Raw genomic sequence first — 24,456 nt, 5'->3', positions numbered from 1 at the left:
GACAGCGGTTGTGGCCCCTGTAGGGGGGGCTCCACAGGTAACACCACTGTGAGAGCCACCACGTCCCGTCTGCAGAGGTTGAGTTGAGGGAAGGGGCGTACGCCACCTGCACAACAAACCAGACACCATCCACAAGCAACAGAGAGAGTGGCCACCAGGCGGCTCTCTCTCACCACCTGCCTGACCGCAGTGCTGCGTGCACGCAGCAGGCCAGAGTTTTTGCAGCACGGAAGCCGAGGGAAGGAGGCGAACGCCGCCTGCACAGCAACCACAGCTGAGCCTGTCGGAGGAACAGGCACCCGGGGTAGGAGATGCTAGGGCAGTAAGCCGAGGGAAGGGGGCATACGCCACCTGCACGGCAAACGCAGAGTGTAGCTAGCAGCCGGGCAGCACCACAATGAAAGAAACAGTCGACCGGGTCCACCTGCTCCCCACTGCCCTGCAGTGGCACCAGTTGGAATATCAGGTGCCCGGGACGGTGGTGCGGTAAGCTGAGGGAAGGGGCGTACACCATGTGCACGGCAAACAAAGTGGGTGCAGGGGGGAACGATCGCCCCGCTGCTCCCGCTCGAGTGGCGCCACACACTGAGCAACGGGTGTGGGGAAAGGACTGGGCGGCAGGCCGGAAATGCTGGCCGCACAGCAATGCCCGCCAAGTAGCACCAAGAACGGACGGATATGCCACCTCTCAGGCAGAACACAGAGCGGTCCGCGGCACAATAAGCGCCGGCAACGCAAACACCACAAACAGCGTAGGCACTGCCACAGCGGGGACACCGCTCACCAGCGGAGACACTGCTACAGCATCAGAACTGCTACAGCGGAGATACCGCTCACAGCATGTGTACCGCCTACAGCGAGAGTACGCAGGGGTACCGCCTACAGAGGGAGCACCACCTACAGAGTAGCACTGCCTACAGCGGAAGTACCGCCTACAGCGTAGCACCCCGCTGCCACCCGCCGGAGCGGGGGTGCGTATGATAGATCAAACGCACGTAACAGTAACAGTACGGTTGTGCACGAGGAGACTGTGCCTTTCGCCCATAACGTACATCACTGATCAGCCGCTCAGCCGAGCTACGTGCTAGCGGCTGCATGCTACCACTTGGCCACAGCAGCGGCACCCCGTCCGCCTGCTAGCGACGGCGTACCCGCGGGAGCGGCTGTACCCGCAACAGACCAGAAAGACACGCAGCAGCCAGTTGCAAGAGGCGGCTGTCCTCTTACACTGCAACACACATCACAGGCTAGCTGCTTAGCCGAACTAGCGGCCGTATGCCGCCACCCGCCGTGCTCCTCGCCAACCGTGGCAGCGGCACCTCGCACGGCGGGGAGCTCAAATGCGGCTTTACAACAGTCAGAAGCACAGTACCACACCAGCCAGACCGCCGCACACTTCCTGAAGCCGGGTGAGGGACGCGGGCGGCGCCCCTGAGCCCCAGCAACACCGACCATGCTACAACGGCCGCGGTCATCAAACAAACCCGGGGGGAGCGCTACCGCAAACCCCCCCATCAGTCATGAAGAGTAGTAGATTCAGCAACCTCACCTTCTGCTTGGAGGTCATGAATGAATCTTTCACCGCAGGCAACGCTGCCTCAGCGTTGCAGAGCAGGTGAACGGGACCGGAACACGTCACAGCCTTTGGAGGGCATCCGCAGCTCCGACCTACATGGTCACAAGGCTCCCAGCGACGGTGCGTCATGACGCCGCACAGGCATGTCCCGCAATCCACAATGTGTACGAACTGTACGCGAGAAGAAAATAGGAGCCGTTCCTGGATCAAGATCCCGAATTTATACAGTTCCTGGGTCACCCAGGGGTCACGAGTGACATTTGTTGGTATACATACTCGAACTACGCATGCGCAAAGGGAGCATTCCAGTGCTTTAAGCACTGCCTCTGGCAGTCAGTAGGGATGAAATAGAATTAACAATAAAAAACTGTTAATTTTGCAGTACAGAACTTTTGTTTACAGTAGTTTGCTGTAAAATTAACAGTGAAAACGTAAACCTGTTTACAATATTTATAATAATCTGTCAAAATTATAGTCTATCTCAGTAATAAACACAACAGAAACTCTATATCATGTACTTCAAAAATTAATGAATGAATATTCGTTCATTTTCCACACACACACAGGGAGAACATGCAAAGTCCACACAGGAAGGCCTCGAGCCCCACCGGTATTTGAACACGGGACCTTCTTGTTATGAGGCAAGACCACTAACCACAGTGCTACCGTGCAGCCTCTCATTATTTCAGCTAGCTGTTTTAGGATACGCTCATGCATTGCACGCGCTCCCCTTGCGCTCCAAACAGTCAGTTGATCACATTAAATAACGGCTGATATTATGTCATTGTGAAATATCGGTTTTCTTTAAATGAGCAATATGTGGACCATATTTTGAACATGCTTTTTCTGTAGAAATGACAGTGTATATCATGCTGAATAATCAATGGTATTCTCATGTAAAAATAAATGTACACATCAATGGAATTTGTGATTTATACTGAATAATACTGTAGATTTTAGGCTTATAATACACTTTTGTCTTTATGGTAGTTTCTCATAAATTTTACAATTGTTTGAAGAAATCACAGTAAAAATTTCTTTTTTTTTTTTTTTTTACATATTACACCCATAAAATTACAGTTGTGCACTGTTTCTCTCTTTACAGAAATTCAGTGTATTTACTAAACTGGCAAAACCCATATTGACATGTGCAGCAACGAATTGCTTCACATGTCAATCTGGGATTTCACTCGGCAAATCCGTTTGGGGAAGGAGGGACTTGCTGTTGCTTTTTAACAGTTTTTACTGTATTTTTTACAGACTTTTTTTACAGTGTAAAAAAAGAATTTTGTATGTGTTTCAAAACTACTACACGTGAAACTTTGGAAGATGTGTTAGCCTCATTTTGTTTTGCGTCTCCAGGTAAATGTGAGTTGGTGAAAAAACAAAAATCACATAAATGGCTCCTTTGGTCATGAAGGTTGCAGATCCCTGATGTCCACCACTCATCACATCGATTTTGAGAAGGATAATGCAACTTAATGGGGACTTTAAATTAATTTCTTCTCATAGCGACATTGTGATAATTGTTTTCTATATTTGAAATTTCTTTTCCCTGATGGAAAAAACTTGTTCATATGATTACATGTAGGCTTCCATGGACTCACTACAATGATGAAACCATATCTCAGTAATAGATTTGGAGGACTATAATGGACTGTAATGACCGCTGAGTGCTCATGTTTTTCTGCAGGATGCGAACGGCTGCCCTCCTTTGAGAAGTTTCCCACATAAGATCTCTGGTTCTTGTTTAAAAAACAAAAAAACAAAGTATTGCTTGGATTTGTGGTTTGGAAGACGATGCTTGAAGGGTTCATCGGCGGAGTGTTATATTTGTGCGTAACCGAGGAGACACTGAGCAAACAGAGACGAGATGTTCTCTATAGGTCTCTTACACCGATCTCGCTCCTTGCCACCTTTCTTCCAGCGCAAGCAAGATGCAAATGAGCTGGAAAGCCATCATGCCTCCGTAAAGTGGTCCAGTAAAAATAGACCAATTTGGACGTTGAGGATAGTGTTTGGAGCAGTGGCTCTTCATCAGACAAGGCCTCATCGTAGATGAGTAATGCAGTTATTCACATCTCAGTGGGACTCGCTGACTAAAGTGTGAGTTTCTCCAAATACCGTGATCTTTCTTTACACCAGCACCAGATGTGTCTCATTAGAAATGAATACATAAGCAATGTCTGTTTTTTTTATAACTTCCAAGACGCAATCAACTTAATCACGTCTATCGTTACCAACTCCAAGCAGCATATTTAAATTTCACACCCTCTTGAAATGTCAACAGGGTGTAAAATTAACTTTTCTATCAGGAGATTACAGATGAGTCGGCGATACAGGAAGGAGACCTTTCATTGAGGAACTCGTTTCATGTCATTTTCAGGGGCTTTGACTATTTGCATGTCATGACGCACTACAACACTGGTTTTGTGCTGCCATTGCTGCTGAACTCGAGAGGAAAGGAAGAACTAATAAAAGAAATCTCAGTAGATTCTGAATGAGGCAAAAAAAAGTTGTCCAAAGTAATTGCTATGTGAACTCTTCAATTTCTTTCCTGCTGCCGCTGACGCGTTGCATCGGTATACCTCACAGCCAGAACTCCGAAGTGGTTTAAGAGATTCAAACACTACCAGAATGCAGAGGAATCAAGCTTCCCATCTATACAGTCACTAAAGAAGATCCAGTGACTTCTGCGTCGCCTTCCAATCACAGACAAAATTCACCTGTGCGTTACAAATGTGCAAAGTTTGTTTCTCAGTTCAGTCAAATGCAGTGATGTTGAAGGTATCTTGGAAAAAGGGCCAAAATAATGAATTCATTGTACATTTTTTCACTTCAGTTTGAGCCATAAAATCTAAATACATACAAGCATCGTAGCAAAAAAAAAAGGTAAATGAAGGAGGAGGATACGACTCCAGCTCCTATGTAAACTAGATAACTTAATATTACTTTGGTTGAAGGTCAGAATTTAACCATTGTCCCATAACTTCCTGAAGAGAGGTGAATTAATTCTGGTTCAAAGTAGCAGCTGTAGTAAATAACACGTCATATCGTAGTATTGAATTAAATAAACCATCTCTTACGTGAACATCCTGTCGGTACATTTACCCGTGCAGCTTTTTAAAGCCGTGTTTGTTGCTTGACTACACCATATGTTTACAGTGCAATCAGTATTTTTTTTTTTTCGAGAAATCAACCATAATTTCTGTGTGTGAGTTGCACTGAGATCCATCCGACATGTTTAGTAGTGATTTGTCAACTGCAGCTGGGAGCTCTAAATATTTTATAAACCGTAAGTGGCAGGTGGTCGATTGATTTCGAAATCTGCTGAGTCTTTTTCTGATGCTACCTTTTTTTTTTAAATTACACATTAACCAACGGCAAGGGAGAAAAAGTAAGTTTAGTTTATGGATTTATCATTCTATTTAATGCATTCACATATTTGAATGCATAATATATTCTATCTGTCACTGCTCTCCAACTTCCTCTGCATCTCCGAAAGATTCCACTGATCTGAATATGAGTGTGTGAGTATGTGCACATCTGTCTCCTTGTCGACCTTGGCTTTTGTCCTTGAAACCCAGAGGGCAAGAGGCAGGAGACGGAGGTGCGCGGTCTGAGCTGGCGGGTTGCTTGGTAACAGTTGCGTGCCCTGACCGCGAGAAGAAAGCTGTGAAAGTCTGATGAGGCGTGAAAACGAAGAGCGTGCAACAAACACGACTGCAGACAGACAGCAGGGTCAGACACATAAAATATGCATAGGCAATAACAGCATGCAGTGCGGAGACACACACAAATGAAGAAACATGCATGCACAAACAGGCTCTGGTCACATGGGGATAATTGATTAGCTTGTGAGTGTCAGCCTTGACCTCACTACACTTTTGTTTTGTTTACATTGCAGCCCACAAAGTGTGCGTCACCAAGAGTCATTTCTGTCGTTTGTAAAGAAACTTGCTCACAGGCAGAGTCAACAAATGTCTTGTCATATCTCACACTTGAGCTACCAGCAGCTCCTCAGACAACTTTGTTCTGAACTTCTTTGCAGTGCAATCTGTTCCCTTTTCATCCTCTTGACAATGAACCACGGCCTCCTAATACTGTCGCTGGTTCAGATCCATGCCGTTGAAGACTTTAACCGTATCGTTGCTGTTTTTTGACTGAAAGGCACTGATGGAGTTTTAGCCAGAGGAGAAAAATGTGACGTAGGTCTGCAGCTACTGATTTGGATCGAGAATAGTTTCCTTCAGGCTTGTTAGGTGAAGGTGTCTCATGCTAATGGCACTTTCACACATCCTGTACCTGATAATGAGGAGAAGACTGCTTTCCTGATGTTTTGGAATTTTTTTTTTCCTGATACGAAGCCAATTTACTGCAGGCTCAGGTGGATAATAGTACCACAGAACACTGATGTTAAGATATACTTCAACATTCTGTTTCGAAACCCTCCATGATAAAGACAATATCCTTCTATTTTTTTTTTTAATCTGATAAAAGAGCAAAGCTTGTATTTTTCATTCAGACTGTGTCTGTATGCAATCTGTCTAAATTTACAGATGAATGTTGTGTTTCTGCAGATGGGGTTTTATCACCTTTGTCCTCAGATGTTTGTTTTAGGAGTTTCCACAGTGGATCATCTTCTTCAAATAGGCTTTGCTGCCTGCGTTTTTTCCACTTCACTCCATTGACATTCTCCATGAAAAACAAACAGATCCACAGTCAGTGTAAGCTGAAGGAGTAGCTGCTCAGACTGCGGCACCACAAGCAGGTTCTTCGAAAGAGTCAGGACTCAGACAAGTCCAGGAAATTGGCGGACACGTGTCTCTTTCAGTCACAAGGACCAATTCACCTGCAGGTTGTGGGCTTGTTTCACATCTCAGATGTCTTCTGGAGGGAAATTGAAGAGGAAAAGAATTCAAGCTGCTTCAGCTCCAGTGTGAAGTGTCTACTGTCAGCCATGAGTCGGACTATCATCCACTCCTGTTGGTTGTACTGCGTCCAACTGTATTGCAGCAATCTGCCACATTTCACAACTCTCCACACTTCTGTCTGCTAAAAGCTTTGTGAAGGCCGTGATTTCCTTGAGCTGCATGACTTTCCATCAGTCTACAGTGTCAAATCATCTCAGAGCTGCTCTGTTGACCATGATTGTGAGTTTGAACAGCCTGCTAATTAGCCTTACGTCCACATTGTAGAGAATCATCGTCAGGAGCAAGATAAACTACACTGCATTACAATACAGATGAGCGGAAGGTCACCGATAAAGAAATCTTGGTTTTTTTCAGCAGCTCATCCAGGCAACAAGGCTCATGCTCTAAGAATATATGTTATGAAATTTCAACCATATTTAGAGTAACTGATAAAAATGCTCATCAGTTTTACTTCTTGTATCATACAGTCATTGTTTTTGCTTCTTTAAAAAAAATGATTTTGTATTTTACAAATCAGTATTTTTTAACTGAAAGATTGATCTAAACTACAACAATTATTTTTTTTATTCCTTGAAAGGTATTTTTTGTGTATTGTGATAATGTCAGTTGGTTCTCCTGTAGGCAGTGAGAATCCATTGGAAAATAAGAAAAATCATGGCCAGGTTCTCTGTTAATGTTCAGGAAATCTGAGCTGTATTTTGATCAAATGCCTTCAAACTGATACTGAAATCAGTGTTTTGGAAGCAGATAATCAGAAATGAGGAATTCCACTACATGAAGACAGGACTGTCATTTTATTAGATTCAGATAATGAGCAAGTTAATAGACTCTCTATTAGCTGTGGCTATTGTTATTTTAATGACCCCCTTTCTCGCCCTTTTGTCATCCATTATTCCGGTTGTGTGCTACTATGATCAGCTCAGCAAGGAAATGTCACTTTTTCTTACAATTTCAGGATATCATTTAATTTTATTTCTCTCTCTGTGTCTATCATGTTTTCTAGACTTGTATCTGTTTTTATTTGTTAAAGGTGGAAGGACAGTGACAGTGCAACAACACGTAAAGCAAAAATCTGCTTTTGTTACCTAACATTATGCACGTGGACAGAATCTCTCCATTCATTCATCTTTTCTACAGGGTGCTGGAGCCGGTCTGTGCTGGCTTGCATTAAAGCAGGGTACACTCTGGACAATTCGCCAGCCTGACAGTCACACTCACATTCACACCTTGAGTAACTTTAGAAATGAAAGGAGCCAAAGCCCAACCTTCTCGGTGTGAGGCGGGAGCGCTCACTGCTTCATCATTGATATCACTGATAGTTAAGAATGCTTATGCGACACCTGTATATTTCTGTCACTGTACATAGTTCACAAGCTCTCAGCAGAGAGCTCAGCCGAACTCTCCCAAACCTCGAAGCTGTGAATCTGAATTCAAGCTGTCACATGTCCAACTGAGGAAGGAAATCACCTCTCAGCAACTGAGCTGACTCAAAGATCTCCTGATGCAAAATATCAGCAAGCTGATGAACAGATACACACAAATGGCTTCTTTATCAATGATTTCCTTTTAAGGTTGTGTTGAAATAGAAGCAGACATGAAATGGGAATCAAAGGAGAGGAATCAAACTACATATTTATTTGCTGTACTAACATTGGCAAATATTAAGGGAGTTATGTGTTTAGCTAAGTCTGTACCTTTATGGCTTAACTCATGCAATGCATGCCACAATGTATTATTTTATCATCTTATCAAAGGCTTAGAACTACAATATGCTGTTTCATAACAAAAGTATTGTTTGATCTGCATCTCCAAACAGTTAATTTAAAGTCAATAACATTAAACTGCATCAATAAAACACAGTTAATCAACTCACCTCAGTGCTGTTTCTTTCGATCTCTGTGGCAACTGTGTCCGCTACTGTGCTGTGCTCCACAGTGAGAGAGAGAGAGAGGGAGGTAGAGAGAGAGAGAGAGAGAGAGCAAGGGGGGTGTGTGGAGGGGAGAGGGAGAGAGAATTAGAAACATGCTTTTAATTGCTCTTCCAAGCTTTTGTCGTCTAACATGCATGTGCCAGCTGCCGCTACAAAGCACACACTCCAGCAGATTGATTCCTGATGGTGGTTACATTACTTCAATAATTCAATCAACCTGCTGCATTCAGCCCTAACAATGAGATTCAGACCAATATTTCCTCTTTGTCTCCAGAGTAACACCAGACGCCATGCATGTATTGTTTATTGCTCTAAAAAGTTTTTCTTGTTCATAAATCGTGCTGACAAAGCCTCATGGAGTTTCATAACACAGTCCTTTTAAAGGTGCCTTGCTGGATAAATCCATCAGAATTGGCATCAGTCTGGCTGACATGATACCGATGACCCCACGGGCTAGATCAATGTCTAAATCCATCTTTCTATTTCTAGCATGCTTTATTTACTTGGGAATTTTTTTCCCCGTGTGCTTCGGCTACTGTTGAGCTTAGCCTTTTTTTACTGCTTCTTTTTAGCGTCAAGTCTCCTGCGCTTCAACCGATTTTCAGAAATCATGATCACTTCTACTTTCATTCATCCCTCAACTTTTCGTAACTGTCTGTAGTTAGAAGTTAGTTATCCCCACTTTTCCTCCTTCTTGTAGGTTCCAGTAAGGAGCTTCCAGTTTTCTTTTCCCCCACCATTCATGATCTCCTGGTTCGGTTGTCCCCCCTTTCCTGCCTCCCTCTTTCTCCCACAATCAAACACAGCTTTCCTCATGCCGATGTGACAATACATAATGATTAGGTCTCTCTTGGTGTTAAATCTACATCATGCTAATGAGCTCCGTCTCCCGGTGTGTTTCCATAACGACAAGGAGTCCAGACTGTTTTCTGATCATTTCAACATGTCAGCGAACACACGGCTAAACCTGCTGGCTTGATGGTGTCTTTTGACATTTGGCTCACCTTATGAAATCTATTTTAACTGGGGCCAGAGTTGGTTGGTGCTTTGACACGTCATATCCTGACTACTTGTCCAATCCCAGTGGAGTTTGGAAAAAAAAAAAAAAAAAATCGATCAACTCAGGCAGTTTGGAGTGGTAAATGAAATCCATTAGTATTATAATAATGTTCAGTCCCATCAGCACTGTATGTGTTCAATCCCATTAACATTGTAAAATTAAACAGACATTGCAGGGCTAAATCGAGATCATCATATTCTAAATATAATGTATCATGATAAACACAGAAGATTTACTGGTTCACTGCTTGTAAATTAAAAAGTAAGTGAGATCAAAGTGAAAACTGTTGCATGTCTGAATTTGCAAGAAAAAATACTTTTTGTATTACAAAAAAAAAACAACCAAACAATCCTGCTCTTTTTTTTCCCCATACATGAGACAAAAAAACACAATCAAGGCTAATTGAGGCGAGAATGTATTGGTGGAGAATGCCAGTGATGTTGGAAGAGAGACCAAACAGAACAGCTTAAAGGTAAATGGGAATTTTTTTATTCACAAACTTGGGTGTTAACTGAAGCATGGAACAAGCATCAATTAGAACATACAGTAATTGCTCTTCTGCATTAATTTCTTTAAATAACCTGTGAAGTGAAACAGGGTTGCACTTGAAAAATATGTGAAGCTAAGTGTGTCTTTCAACACGTATTTAGCAGCTCCAAGGGATGTCACAGAGATGTTAGATAACAGAAAGCGCTCATTTAGGGTTTGTGTGATGATGGACCAGCATGGTCGTGTTGTGGTTCGCTGGTTTTGCCTCACAGTGAGAAGACAGATCCACAGTCCAAAGACATGTTTGTTCAGTTAATGGTGTCCATGTGTGTGTGTTAATGAATTTCTCCAGGGTGTACCCTGACCTTCACTATATGTCAGCTGGGCTGCTGCTCCCTTCAACTCTAATTTGTACATAGTAGGCATATAACATGCACTGATGGATGCTACTGTCGTCCAGCCCATAGAGACACTCAGTGTGAACCGTTACTGCCTGATTGAAGACATTTCACTGCAGTATATGTAGCTATTCTCTCATCATGTCTCTTGCATCTGGTGTCGTTTCATCATTATTTTCATTTTGATCTTCATTGCCAAGGACAGAAAATGTGAGTTGAGGCCATCTATAAATGAATCGAAGATCAAATCTGTCCTTTGACACTTCATCCTCCAACTTAAAACACTTTTGATGTCGCAGGCTTCAAAGCTGCTGCTGAAAGGGGAAGGATGACGTTGAGCTGCGAGAAATGGCAGCGTGAGCAGCCAGACTATCGATTGAAATTCACTGATGTTTGACTGTTTTCACAAAGATGCATCAATCATTTTGACATTTTAGCACTTTTTTTATGTTTTAGTAGGAATCACATGCAATTTGCCTTCTGTGTTACATGTACGTACAGGAGCAGTGACATTACAGCTCTCAGTCCCCTTTTATCTTCTGAAACTAATGCCACCTATGATTTTTTTTACATTATTATTTTAGTCAGTGAAGATATACACTGTGCTTATTTAGGCAAAGTAGAGACTTTACACTGTGCACAGGCTCTGTGGGAGTCCACCTTGCTGTGCTCACCCACTTCCTCTTAACCGCTTGAAGGCAGGAAGAGAGAAGAGACAGAAGAGGAAGAGAGGCAGAGGGGGTGGTTTTACAGTTTTCATTTAAAGTAAAAATACAGAAGTAAGAGAGAGAGAGAGAGAATAGAGTCAAAGTCAGAAAAATAACGTTCTCCCCACTGGAAAGTGGGCTTAGAAACTCCATGCAGGCATGGCTCCGTGGACGACGACCTCGTCAGCGCGGTACGGAGTCGGTAAGTTGAGCTTGCGTTTAGTATTTTTCTGTGTGTGAGTCTGTGTTGGTGCATTCATGTTGCTATACTGCTCCAGTGGGATTGTAAGCTGCCTGCGCCATCAATCAAAATGAGAAAAACAGCAGCCCATCATTTCCTGCCCAACAGGATGTGAGCAGGTGCTACAGGCCTCCAACAACGTTAGTATCCTATAATCACATCCATCATTTAACTTCAGTGCTTTGAAACTCGCGATAGCTGCCACTGAATGTGAAATGACATTATGAGCGAATTTCCATCTGATGGGGAAAAAAGAGAAACCGTTAGTCGGCGATTTATATGCATTAAACATTATGCAGCACATGGATATTAAAGCTTCAAGATAAGTTAGTCTTGAAGTTTCATGAAATTTAGAATTACTTCTTTCAAGTGAGTTTTAATTTTGGTCAGGAACAAAATTTCAACTATGCAATCACAACCTTTCAGTCCGATCTGTGCTGAACGTGGGTTTAATATGGCGATGCTGATCACAGCCTGTTGCCTCTAGATATGCAGTGCAGCCACAAACTTGTCAAAGAGACAGATTTCTGACTTGTGGTACATATGGACTGTAAAAAAACCAGAAAACAGAAACCCTAATCTGTTGCTGTCAGTCATTTCCTCAGTTACATTCAACAAATCGTTACGTACGGTTTAAGTGTCAGATTGTAAATGGTAACCATTGGAGATGGTACTTATCCTTTACACCTTAACAATAAAGAAAAAATAAAGAAAAATCAACATGCACGAGTCTTCTTGCAACAATATTCACATTTATTATGTATTTTATTCAAAGTGATTATCTTCCTGGTCTGTGTCAGCCTACAACACAGGAAGTAAAGGAAGGAGGAAGGGCGCCCGGTTCAAGCTGTGTAGTTCAGTAGTGTAGAAAGTGCTTGTTCAAAAAAAACACTGGCAATGTAACAGAGTGAATCTGTATCATATGTCACTCTAGTTTTCAGAGTCGGGTCGGGTTATTGTTATGTACACATTGGTTTACAAAATGATTTGCCACTTTCGTCACGGTCGTAAAATTCAAGTCAGATCGGTGTTATTTTGTAGCTGTTGTAATTGTATAATGTCCAAACCATTTCTGACACAGATTAAACACCCCAATTTGCATGTAAGGCAGACAAAAGGGAATGTGGCAGAGAGGAGCTGTCACCAGTTCTGCCCACTCTTTGTCTCTGCCATGCAGTTGCTAATTTTCAGCAACATTTGTTGCTGTCAAATTCATGATGTTAACGAAATGTTAGCATGGCTTATAACAAGGTTTATAAAGCATTAAAATCACCATATATAATATGACTTTATCATTTATAGTGTTATATAATACCAATAAAAGTGTAGGTGTGATTTGTAATTTGAACTGCTGTATTAAGCCATAAATAAAAAAAACAGGAGTACCGAAAAGCCTAGATAAAATAATACTGTGAAAACATAAATGACATGTTAATTTATGGCTCACGGTGTCAGCACTTTCTGAATAATGTCCGATTAACATTTCTTATATTTTGTTTTGGTCGTTTATTAATATGCATTTCTAACACGTTTCAGAGCACATTATAATGCCACATGAATGTTCTCATAATGCATTGCATAACAGACCTTCATAGAAACTGCCATTAATATGCCATAACTGTGTATTTCTTTAGTGAAATGGAACTTTGTCGGCAAAAGAGAAGAACATCTTTCCCTGGAAGTGGGAGATACAGTCCACATCCAGGAGGTCTGCGAAGGTAGGACTTTTTATTGCAGTAAAAATTAGAATCACATTACATTGTGTGAGTGTGTGAGTGTGTGTGTGTGTGAGACCTACAATGTGCCGAAGCAGCTAAAAAATGCAATTTAAGTGAAATGAATCCCATATTTTATAAAGCATTTTATAGAATTTGATTCTGAAAAACAGTATGTGATTCATACCAGTACACAAACACCAACTATCACCACAACTTGCAATTTGAGTTTGCTGCTCAGATCATTGCTTCACGTTGAGATGGCCTTGGCCTGGATTGGTTTTGTCTTTCAGGATGGTACAGAGGTTATTTGACGCGGAACAAAACTCAACAGGTACGACCCCGCAAGCATGTTGCAACTTACTAATATTAAAAGAAAGATCATCACTCATGTAGTGGCTTGCAAATATATTCATACTTCCTGAACTTATCCACATGTTGTCACATTATAAACACCAATGAGAATGTTTTTTAATTGAGATTTTAAATGATTGATGAACACAACATTCTCTATAATTGTGAAGTGGAAGGAAAATGACACCATGTTTTTGTATTGTATTATATTGTAGTGTTGTGTGCAAAAGTCATCTTTTTTAAAATTCTTACCCCCCCCCCCCAAGTAAAAATAGAGTACAATTTCCTTTCGCGGCAATCACAGATTTAAGTCTTGTTGAGACTGTGAGAGGAAACCGGAGGTATTTGAACCTTCTTGTGGTGAGGCAACAGCATTAACCGCTGCACCACCATGCTTTGATCAAATCCAAAGGTGTCAAACTTGTTTTATTTTAACATAGAGCAGTGTTTAATCTCCAGTAAATTATAGTATGATAATAAATAAATAGAACTTGAAATCTCTCTCTTTGCTTTATTGTGATAAAGCTTTAAAGCGACACTTGATAACTTTTCAAGCTCAATAAAACATTTTAATATCTTTTGTGATGATACATCGACTTATAACTAGTTGAATGACCCCTCTGTCACGGCCTGAGGGCATCAGTATTGCTTTCACTTGGACTAAGCAGCTGTGAGGAGGGTGGTAGGAACCCTGCACACAAAAAAACTGCTGAAAAGCCGCGTCGATTGCAGGGTTGAAAGACCCGGCTGGGTCTAATGCAGAGTGAACCCTTTCCCACGGCCATGAGGAGCCGATTAATTAGCGGGTTTAAACGGGTTTTTTTGGCCAGTGTGACAGGGGCTTATGTGTCGCTTTAATATAACATTAAAAGCTACAAACTGTAAATTTTAATAAAAGAACCACATATCCAACAACATTTTGTTTCATGTTATTGGAGCTCTAAAATCTAGCAGACTAGTTCATATTACAATCAGAACAAGTGGTTAAATTCTACAAATTATCTTTATTGTACAGACATTTCTACATCTGTGTAGTAATCCTGACTCTAGCGTCCTGTTTCACTCTGCAGGTCATATGTTTCACATAGTTAGCTGATCTGGTCAGGCTGTATGTTTTAGGGTCGTTGTATTACTGGAAGTACTCCAAAACTCAAGTCTTCTGCAGACTCAATCAGATTTTCCATCGAGATTGTCCTGTATTTGATATTTGCAAATCATACTTTGTAGTATGTTACTCGTATAACAAAACAAAACAAAACAAACAAACCATGTATAATTTTCCTTCTACAGTTAGGCAGCATGTTATGTTGGTCTATATGAGTGGTTCTCTAATGGGGGTACTTGGAGGTATGTCAGGGGGTACATGAGATTACAAAAAAAATACCTACAATTCACCAATAAGTGATCAATAAAAAAAAGGATGCACAATTATAAACCTAATTCCATATCAAGTCGGCTCGTCCATTTCATGTTCATAAACCCAGTTTCCCTTCATGATGGTTTGACCCTACCTGGCATCTCCTACATGTTCAGAATTAAGTTCATGAAACCAGATGGTTCTCTATTTGAATCCTAAAGACGTCGCTTTAAGTTAATGATTTCTTCTATGTGTGGAAATGTATAATTTATCATTTATAATTGAATCATTATTTGTTTTAGTTGTTAGATGTTTTTACATCTTTGAAACAAATAGTTCGAGAAACATCACTACGAATGAGCAATATTTTTACTTTAATAAATCATAAACTGATGACATTGTGCTGTATTTTATATTTTTATCTGTTTTTTTTTTTCAACCAGAAATAATTTGTCCTGGTTAGAGGGTGCTCGAATAAAATAATGGATCGATGTGGTACATCACTGAAAAAAGGTTAAGAACCACTGATCTATATCACATAAAACCCCATTTAAACACATTCACGTTTGTGGTTGTAATCTGACAAACTGTATAAAAGTCCAAAGGGTATGAATACTTTTGCAAACTACTGTCTGTAGAATTTCCGTTGCAGTTTTGAGGAACATTGAGAAGGTGTTATGTCTACATTTATTCCTCACCAGGGAGTCTTCCCAGTCAGCTTCGTCCATCTCAAAGAGGTCATCATTGAGAAACGAGGGTGAGTAAAGAAAAAATAAAGTATTAGCTTGAAGTATGAGAATTTGTGTCACTTTCACACTTGCGTGTGTCTTTAAATGCAGAAATGAAGAAGTGGTGGTGTCTGCAGAGATGCCTCTGGTGAAGGAGGTGACCACCACTCTGAGGGAGTGGGGCAGCATCTGGAAGCAGCTGTTTGTGGTACTGATTAACCACCTCACCACATCCTGCTTGTCTCTGTGTGCACGGCTCTTTAATTTAACAACCTACATTTACCTGCCAACACCAGGCCAATAAAGAGGTGCGTGTGAAGCAGATCCAGAGGCTGATGTGGGAGCTGATGGAGTGGCGCTCTCAGCTCCTGTCTGGCACCCTGCCAAGTGATGAATTCAAGGAGCTCAAACAGAAAGTTACTTCCAAGATTGATTATGGCAACAAGTAAGTCTGCGTTTATTAGGTATTGACTTATCGTTAATGCTGAAACCTTGTCTGCCAATCAGACTTTTGCCACACAAGACGAATAATTTCCTCCGATATTCTGTACATTTCATTTTTCACTTTTATATTTTCCTCCGTCATTGTTTCTGTTCTTTTGTTTCTTTAACTGTGATCGCCTTCCTTTAATGCTGCCAATTCTTACTCCAGGATCCTGGAGCTGGACCAGGTGGTTCGAGACGAGAATGGAAACATCTTGGACCCAGAGCGAGCCAGTGTCATCAGTCTCTTCCGGGCTCACGAGGAGGCCACGGCCAAGATCAATGAGCGCATCAAAGAGGAGCAGGTACAAGAAAGCAGGGAGGGATCGAGGGAGCCCAGCAGACAGAGTCTCTAATGAAACATTGATGTGATGCCAGTTGTTATCGCAGCTGAATTTATTTGGCTGGTTGGACTCTGTTTTGGTCTCTTCGCTAAGATGTTTTTCTCAGATGCAGCTTTAATCTTTTATAATTTGATATCAACATGCTACTCAGAACTGATCACTGGGGAATCAATACTGGCTTGATGGAGAAATGCCTGTACCCTTATAATCCTCATGCAAAACAGAGAAAAAAACATGTGTTTAGTAGGTTAATTCTTTTCTTTGAAAAAATTCTTCTGGACACACAAAATTGTCAAGTCATACAATTGAAACGCCTGATTTAAAAAAAAAATTAAATAGGGGAACATTTGTAAGGAATGTGCATTTGTGGGATGAGCAGCAGAGCTGCATTTATGGTCTGTGCACATACAAAATTGGCAAATCATTTTTCCCAACAGTTTTTGTTTGAGGGATTAGATGACTGCGGTCTGACAAAACAAGACATTCGGTATTTGCAATATAATCATTTCTTGGAGCAGTACGCTCAAATCGATCCCACAGGTGCTCAAAGGGGTTGAAGTCAGAACTTCAATCAGATGATAATAAGGTACATCTGCAGCTCTGCTGCTCATCCCACAAATGCATGTTATTTACAGCTTTGAGGAGGAATCATCTGGTTTTCCAGAGATATGAAGTTAATTGCTGAGTGCTGTTAGGAAAATAAATACAGAAATGTCCTTACTTATCAGGTTTTGACATAAAGATGATATTTTTTTAACCCGGTGATCAACACAGAGCTGCATTAATATCCTGGCTCCATTTACATGGTGGGTTTGTCAGCTCAGACATGGCAGGGTGTTGATGGTGAGAGTAACAAACCCACATCTTTCTTTGCATTAAAATGTCCTTCAACTAACTAAACAACGGTTGAATAATTCTATAGCTGCATGAAATTTGCCAATAATGTTTCAAAGATAACACTGATGGAAACATATGTTCATATAAATGTGTTTGCTTGACCTTCAACATCATGTAACTGCATTTCTATTCCAGTAGAGACTTCACCAGTAGGAAGAGAATAAGTCCATTATGATGCTACTTCACAGCAATTTTGTTTCTCTTCCTTATGAATTCAGAATTTGCAGGCTGGAGCTGGCACATTTTAGAATAAATTACGCCTTGTTATGAACACTCAAACCAGCCAAACAGATTTTTTTGGTCTTTGCCAAAAAATAACGCTTTTGGTTGGCATTTTATTCTGTTAATCCTCGCTCAATGTTATCCAGCAAAAGTAATATCCTGTCTTGCAGTCCAACATCCAGACAGACCACAGTGGGATCTCCGCTCGGATCCAGTCGTCTCCCACCCACAGCCTCTACGTCTTTGTCAGGAACTTTGTGTGTCGCATCGGCGAGGACTCTGAGCTCTTCATGTCGCTCTATGATCCCATCAAACAGACCATCATCAGGTGTCACTTCTTCCTCTTCCCTTTGAATTCAGCCCCTCAAGATGCTTTATATATGTTTGCGAATGATTTTAAACCTTCCAGTTTCATGTCTGTGTCTGATTTAGCTTATGTTTTAGATGAAGCCTTTATTTTTCTCCCTTTTTCTGCATTGAGATGAACTTTATGGTGTGTTATTAACTCCACAAAGAGGCAGAAAAATAGCTGTTGAAAAGGACAGTATAGCTTATTGTATATGCTTGCTCAAACAATACTAAATCACCTGGAAAAACATTCTGATCTTTGTTCTCTGTCCCTGAACACATGTGGGCACACATACTGCAGCGTACGCAGATTCTTGAGTTCTCCGTGCCTACATACCTCTCGTTCTCCTCTCCTCCTTTGTTGAGCCTCGCTAACTTAGAACAATGGCATGACAAAAATAATTATACTGAAAATACAAATTATAGGGCAGCAGATACTGACTGGCAGCGCTATGTGGGGCCTGACAGGGTTGATGTTAAGCCCTGTCACTCAGTGTCATACTGGCTGTATCCATGTCTCAGCCAGTACTACTGGAAGTATTAAGATTGACCTGAATCGATCATCTAGTTTTTATTTATTATTGATATTATTTCTGCTGCTATTAGCTCGTGTTTTAGGTTCTTTTAACTTTCATCTTGCTTTTCATGCCAAGTCTGTTAAACTGCTTAAATTCTCAACCTTTTATGTTAATTTTTGTCTGATCCATTTCAGACGGTTCGTCTCTGTACTGGAATAACCAGCACATTGTAGGTTTTTTTTTTTTGTGTCTAGCAGTGGCTTTTAGGAAAGTATTAAGTTTGTCTACCGCTTTCGTTCAGCCCGCTGTGCCCACAGAAAGATTTACTTTGTCTCCCTTTCTGTCTATCTTTCTATTCATCCTTATGTCAGTGCCTCGCACATATTTGTGTGCCAGAAAAATGCCAGTGGGAATAGCAGGGTTGCGGTTTTACCACTTCAATCAACTTAATTCTGCGACTCTACAGGGTGACATTAGTGGCTCAGTGTGCCTGTCAGGACATGGCATCAAACAACTGAGCCTCGCTTTTCCTGAAATTGTTTAAAGTCCCTTCATTACGCTGAACAAACTGTGCTCTTGTATATCAGCCAGCCTTTTTTTTTTTTTTGCTGCGGTGCACTGTGTTGCAGAAAGATTTTATTTTTGGCAGAAATAAACCTATTGATACGGGATAATCTTGATTGTGGCTGCAGCAAATGTCTGCATGTGAAGATATTGCAGTGATTACTGAGTTAGTATTTGATAGTTAAATTAAAAGTATAACATGTGTTTTGGTGCATTACAGTGAGAACTACTTGGTTCGTTGGGGCGACAAAGGTTTCCCCAAGGAGATCGACATGCTGAACAACCTGAAGGTTGTCTTTACAGTAAGTGACCACAGGAGGGTACTGGTGTACTGTTTTATAGCTCCCACATTGTGGCACTGTCCTGGAATTAAAAGGCTCAAGGATTATGTTGTCTGTTCATTTCTTTCCTGACTTGTTTCAGTCACACTCCCTGTGATTCTCTCTCTTTCTTTGACCCTGTCTGTGCCCACCAGGACCTGGGGAACAAGGACTTGAGCAGAGAGAAGATTTATCTGATCTGTCAGATAGTGAGATTGGGCAGGATGGACTTGAAAGAGGCAAACAACAAGAAGTTCACTCAGGGCCTGAGGCGACCTTTTGGAGTGGCAGGTACACCGGGAGGGAGAAACCTGTCGCTCTTTTCCTTTTCTTTCCTTTCTTTTCAACATTCCGATGTTAAAGAATGTGAATCAAATGTTCTGCCTCATTGTTACTCCTCACGTACAAAAAAACTTTTTTGTATTGTGTGATTGCTGAAGGCTCCTTTCTGAGTTTTTCAACACTCTAAGCTGTATTTTAGGTGTTGGTTGTTTGGTCACATGTACGCAAATGCAAGCAAGCATTTTTTTTTTTTTTGGGTGCCACACATGTTCTACCAGATGGCCTCACGCTCCGCTGATCCACACGTTAGGAAACTAACAAATGCTCCAATGAAGGTGAAGAATATGGCAAGCTACTGGACTGAATAATGCAGATTCGAAACTTTCAAGAAATGCTGGCTGTGTTAATGCTTCATGAGGGAGAAAATGCATTCACGGTGATTATTAGCCCTCAAGGACACACAGTGTGTTTTTAGAATCTATTTTTTAATATAAACAGGGACTTTATATGTGTGTAATAAAACTCACAGTGCGCATTTGCCTTGTTTCTGAAAGCCTTTGTATGTTTTATGACAGAGAAGGCCATTGTGTCTTACTCCATTACCAAAATTCACCAGTTTGGCTAGCAGCAGTGACTTTCAATGGCCTCTTCAGTCATTTTTTTTTTTTTTGCTTTTGTTCTGTAAAGGTCAGGCTAATTTTGTCTGATCCATCAGCCACTGGACGTATTAAAGCCCATATTTACACCTAGAAAGTGCCCAGTTCAACTGCAGTCCTTTGTACAAAACTAAAATATTGATGATGACCATCCAATAGTTTTTTTTTTTGTCCTTTTTCGCTAAAGTTGCTCTGACTGGCTCAAAGACTTTTCCCATATCCTCATGTAACCTCCACAAGGAGCGACCGCATGATGTTTAAGAGCTGCTGTTCACTGTAATCACTGCACGGGGCTGTTTTTGACACATTTGCTTTCTCTCTTTGACAGTGATGGACATCACCGATATCATGAAAGGGAAGACTGAATGCGATGAGGAAAAGCAGCATTTCATCCCATTCTTCCCGTATGTCCCGTTTTTGTTCTCCTGTAAAACCACCACATCTACACTGCTCACACATTTAGTTCTCCAGAAGACTTGTTCGCATATAATGATGCAAAATTCCAATTTTGTTTGCAAGAAAAATTCAACATTAACACTATTTTAGCTTTTTTTTTTTCACTTTAAGTTTGTGTGTTTGACTCCAGGGTTGTGGCCGAGAATGACTTTCTCCACACCTTGCTGAACAAAGTGACAGCGTCTCGAGGAGACAGTGGCGGCCAAGGTACTGTTTTCACACTCCCAGGCTTTGCACTCGTGTTTCCTCGCCGTGTGATAGCTCATGCGAGTCGGTGGTCCTGTATGTGCTGAAGGCTACCGCTGGACTGTGCGAACTGCAATCAAATTTAGAAAGATTTCCATTTCTCATTGCGTCCTTGTCTCTTTTTCCTCTGCACAGCAGGCGAGAATGAAGATCATTATCCTGATGGATTGCATTTGCCTTCATGTTTTCATTAAGCTTGCGCCTCTATTTTTTCCTCGCTCTCCCGCCACCGTGCGTTTGGCCGTGCTGTTGGTGACACTGTCTTGTTCCACATGGAGTAACCTACATGTCGGACTGCTCTGTCATATCGTTCAGTTTTTATCTCCCTCTCGCTCCTGAGAGCTCAGGGCATAACCCAGATATGGACGGAGCAGCCGGACGAGGAGATATGGACGGAACACCTGAGGCCGCCGGTTGCCTGTTCTTCACATTACTCACCTCTAATCTCCCCTTCCTCTCACTTCGAGATGCTTTTTGGACTTCTCTCTCCCTCGCTCCTCTCTGTTCTTTCTGTCCTTGCTCTCCAACACACACAATGTATTTTCTCCCATCTATTTCCTCTATTTGTGTTTTTCACATAATTTCTCTGAAAGCTGTGAGAATTTCTCCAGTTTCAAATGTCTGTCTGTTTTAATAATACCCCCATCTTTTCATTTTCCTCTTTGATTCACTGCTTGACATCCTCTTCTTAAATCGGCGACAGAAGTTTTGTATTAATTTCAGTCGAGTTTGTAACACTAGCAGACATTTCCGCAGCTCCACTTCACTTTAGGATTATGTTTCCCCTAACCATAACATTTTTACACAAAGTGGAGCATGCATTAAGTCCAACCCTCAGGCGTCTTGTTTCAGCATTTGAAAACATCTTAAAATGTTTTAAATTCAGTTTGCGCTTTGGGACCTTGAAAAACCTTTTTACAGTCATTTGACTTTCATTTGAATTTACTTACCTGCAAGAGAAATGAAAACTCATTTCTCTGGAAGGTGACTAAAAACTAAGTAATGCAGTGGCACTGTTTGTGAACACAAATGTTCTTAAATTATTCATATTTGGCCCCGCAACGTCCTGTGAGGGACTCGGATGAACTCCCTCCTGCCTGTTTGGAACTGTATGTCGGAGTTAGAGTCACACTTCAGGCTTTGTCAGAAAAAAAACAAAGTTTCAATGCAAATCTTCCCCTCTAACCCTGTCCTGCAGGTCTGTGGGTCACCATGAAGGCTCTGGTCGGCGACATCGTTCAGATTCGGAAGGAATACCCTCACCTGGTGGACCGCAGCACCGTGGTTGCCCGAAAACTGGGGTTCCCAGAGATCATCATGCCGGGAGATGTCCGAAATGACATCTACCTCACCTTACAGGGCGGCGACTTTGACAAATACAACAAGACAACGCAGAAAAACGTGGAGGTCATCATGCTGGTCTGTGATGAGGAGGGGAAAGTCATACAGGTGAGCAGACTGAGGATGCAAGAGAGGCCGACGTGTGTTTTTAAACTTAGCAGGGATGTGTTTGAACGATGAGGGGAGGTTTGAGGTGGCCGGTGCATGAGTGGTGTTTTAGGAGATTAACTTGATTTTGAACAAACTGGTTGAGTATTTACTCACCCTCTCATAAACAGACACAGCTTCAGTCCTGAACAGAAATCTATGGTATTCATAAACTCCCGCACGTCCCGCACTCGCTCTCACAGTCTTTCAGGGACATCGCATCAGCTTATTCTTCACTGTACAATAACTACTATTAGTGCTAATAATTAAATTAAAATATAATTATATTTTTGAATGGAAATTAGCTTCTTGGCCCCAGGAAGACGACAGGTACCCATATTATCAGTGTGTGAACAGATTTTGATTTTAGCAGCCACATAAAAGTCACATAGACATAATTTTTTCTCTCTCCCTTAATTTTTTTTCTCCCCCCCAGAACTCCATCTGTCTGGGAGCCGGGGATAAGGCGGTCAGTGAGTACAGGTCCGTCATCTATTATCAGATCAAGCAGCCCCGCTGGATGGAGACATTCAAGGTGTGTGTGTGTGTATGCTTGTGTGTTAGAAATTCTGTTAGTTAAATTCCATTTGCATTCTGTTGGGCCATTGCTACTGATATTGTGTATGTTTGAAATATTTGAAATATTGCATTCCATTGTTAACATAAGATCCCCTGCAGGTGGCAGTCCCTCTGGAAGAAATGCACAAAATTCACTTGCGCTTCATGTTCAGACACCGCTCTTCCCAGGAATGTGCGTATCACCCCGTTTCCTCATTACACTCTTAACTCCTCTCTTCGGAGTGCTGGAGCCTGATGTGACACTGAAAAGAACCAAATGATTGCAGCCAATTTGGAAAACGACCCAAGTCATTACTGCATACCCTTGATTATACAAATGAGTGCTTTTCTTCCTTTCATGTCTGATTTCTCTCCTTCCCTCCTCTGTTTCTCTCCTCCCCGGATGTGTTTTTTTCTTCTAACCTCTCCTGGCTTCATCTTACCTTCCTCTTTTTCATCTCCAGCCAAGGACAAGAGTGAAAAGAACTTTGCTATGGCCTTTGTGCGGCTCATGAAGGATGATGGGACGGTTCTACAGGATGGCCTGCACGATCTCGTGGTCTTCAAGGTCTGGACCAGTAAATGCTCGTTTGTTGTTGTTCTCTTTAAAGAATACCAGTGTTATTTGAATACAGAAATGTAAATTATTTTTTGCCACTCAAGTCCTGTCTTTCTCATCGCACGGTTTGCAGAATAATGCTGTGAGGTAAATGAATAGTACATTAACCCTCAAAGCTTAAAGAAATAAACAACTAATATATGACAGTGAATTTTTTTGTATAAGTTTCATCATATTAAGCCAGCAGTTTTGATTTGACCTGCTGAGCTACAAGTATTGAATATGTTTTAGTCTTGTGTCAATAATAGTGACAACCCATCATGTAGCCTTTACTATTAATCAATGTTGTTAAAATGCAGATACATATTAAAAGGCACATCTAAGACCAGAGGAAGAGTGTCCTCCTGTTTATTTGCAACAATCATAGTAGTGGACAGAAACATAGACTGTCTGGACAGGAGATTATAGTCACCACGACAAGTTGAATGAAGCCAAATAGATTTGCTGCTAAATGAGCCAGAGCTAAGATTGAATCCCCTTATTGATTAAATGCCAAATGCAATGAAGATTAATTACTGTTGATTCACTCAAAGACCAAATGGATGGTTCCCCTATGCCCCCGTTCTCGATTATCTCTTGTTATCCCTGCATTCCTTTCCATCTCTCTGGACTCTGAGCTTCAATCTCTTGCTCGCTAATTTTTCCATCCAATCACTCACTGTTTGCTTGGGTTCTGTTCTGATTTGTTGGATTTATTTATTGCTTCAAGATAAGAATTAGGGTTTGGACATTAAAATATGAAACAGTATAAAAAATGTGTTGTTGTTTGGACATGTGTTTTTATAATTTGTCTGACCCTGCATTTAAAAATAACTTGATAAAGTTGAGTGGGGCTACAGTAGATGTGGCCCAGCATCATGTAAGTTTACAACTGTGATATAGGTAACCTCACTCATTGTTTGTCATTTGTCCCTGATGTCTAGCTTGATAAATCGCCTTAACTCCGTGTCTCTTTGTTTTCCGCAC

General features: G+C 41.5%; 1 protein-coding gene across 1 annotated transcript in view; it reads left to right on the top strand.

The window, feature by feature from the left end:
* Positions 1–11,099: 11,099 nt before the first annotated feature.
* Positions 11,100–24,456, top strand: part of dock2 (dedicator of cytokinesis 2) — a 101,413-nt gene continuing 88,056 nt past the window's right edge. The window contains exons 1-16 of the mRNA XM_030105629.1: positions 11,100–11,296; positions 12,970–13,053; positions 13,344–13,384; positions 15,463–15,518; positions 15,601–15,697; positions 15,786–15,934; positions 16,142–16,277; positions 17,606–17,763; positions 19,086–19,167; positions 19,341–19,476; positions 20,452–20,527; positions 20,710–20,786; positions 22,024–22,274; positions 22,750–22,848; positions 22,992–23,064; positions 23,336–23,439. Of these exons, the coding sequence (XP_029961489.1) occupies positions 11,254–11,296; positions 12,970–13,053; positions 13,344–13,384; positions 15,463–15,518; positions 15,601–15,697; positions 15,786–15,934; positions 16,142–16,277; positions 17,606–17,763; positions 19,086–19,167; positions 19,341–19,476; positions 20,452–20,527; positions 20,710–20,786; positions 22,024–22,274; positions 22,750–22,848; positions 22,992–23,064; positions 23,336–23,439 (1,662 nt within the window). The 5' untranslated portion in view covers positions 11,100–11,253. The remainder of the gene's footprint in view (positions 11,297–12,969; positions 13,054–13,343; positions 13,385–15,462; positions 15,519–15,600; positions 15,698–15,785; positions 15,935–16,141; positions 16,278–17,605; positions 17,764–19,085; positions 19,168–19,340; positions 19,477–20,451; positions 20,528–20,709; positions 20,787–22,023; positions 22,275–22,749; positions 22,849–22,991; positions 23,065–23,335; positions 23,440–24,456) is intronic.

This window comes from Salarias fasciatus, chromosome 2 (assembly GCF_902148845.1).
Source record: "Salarias fasciatus chromosome 2, fSalaFa1.1, whole genome shotgun sequence".
Taxonomy (NCBI): domain Eukaryota; kingdom Metazoa; phylum Chordata; class Actinopteri; order Blenniiformes; family Blenniidae; genus Salarias; species Salarias fasciatus.
Note: the sequence above shows the minus strand (reverse complement) of the source record. Positions and strands in the feature narration are given on the sequence as shown.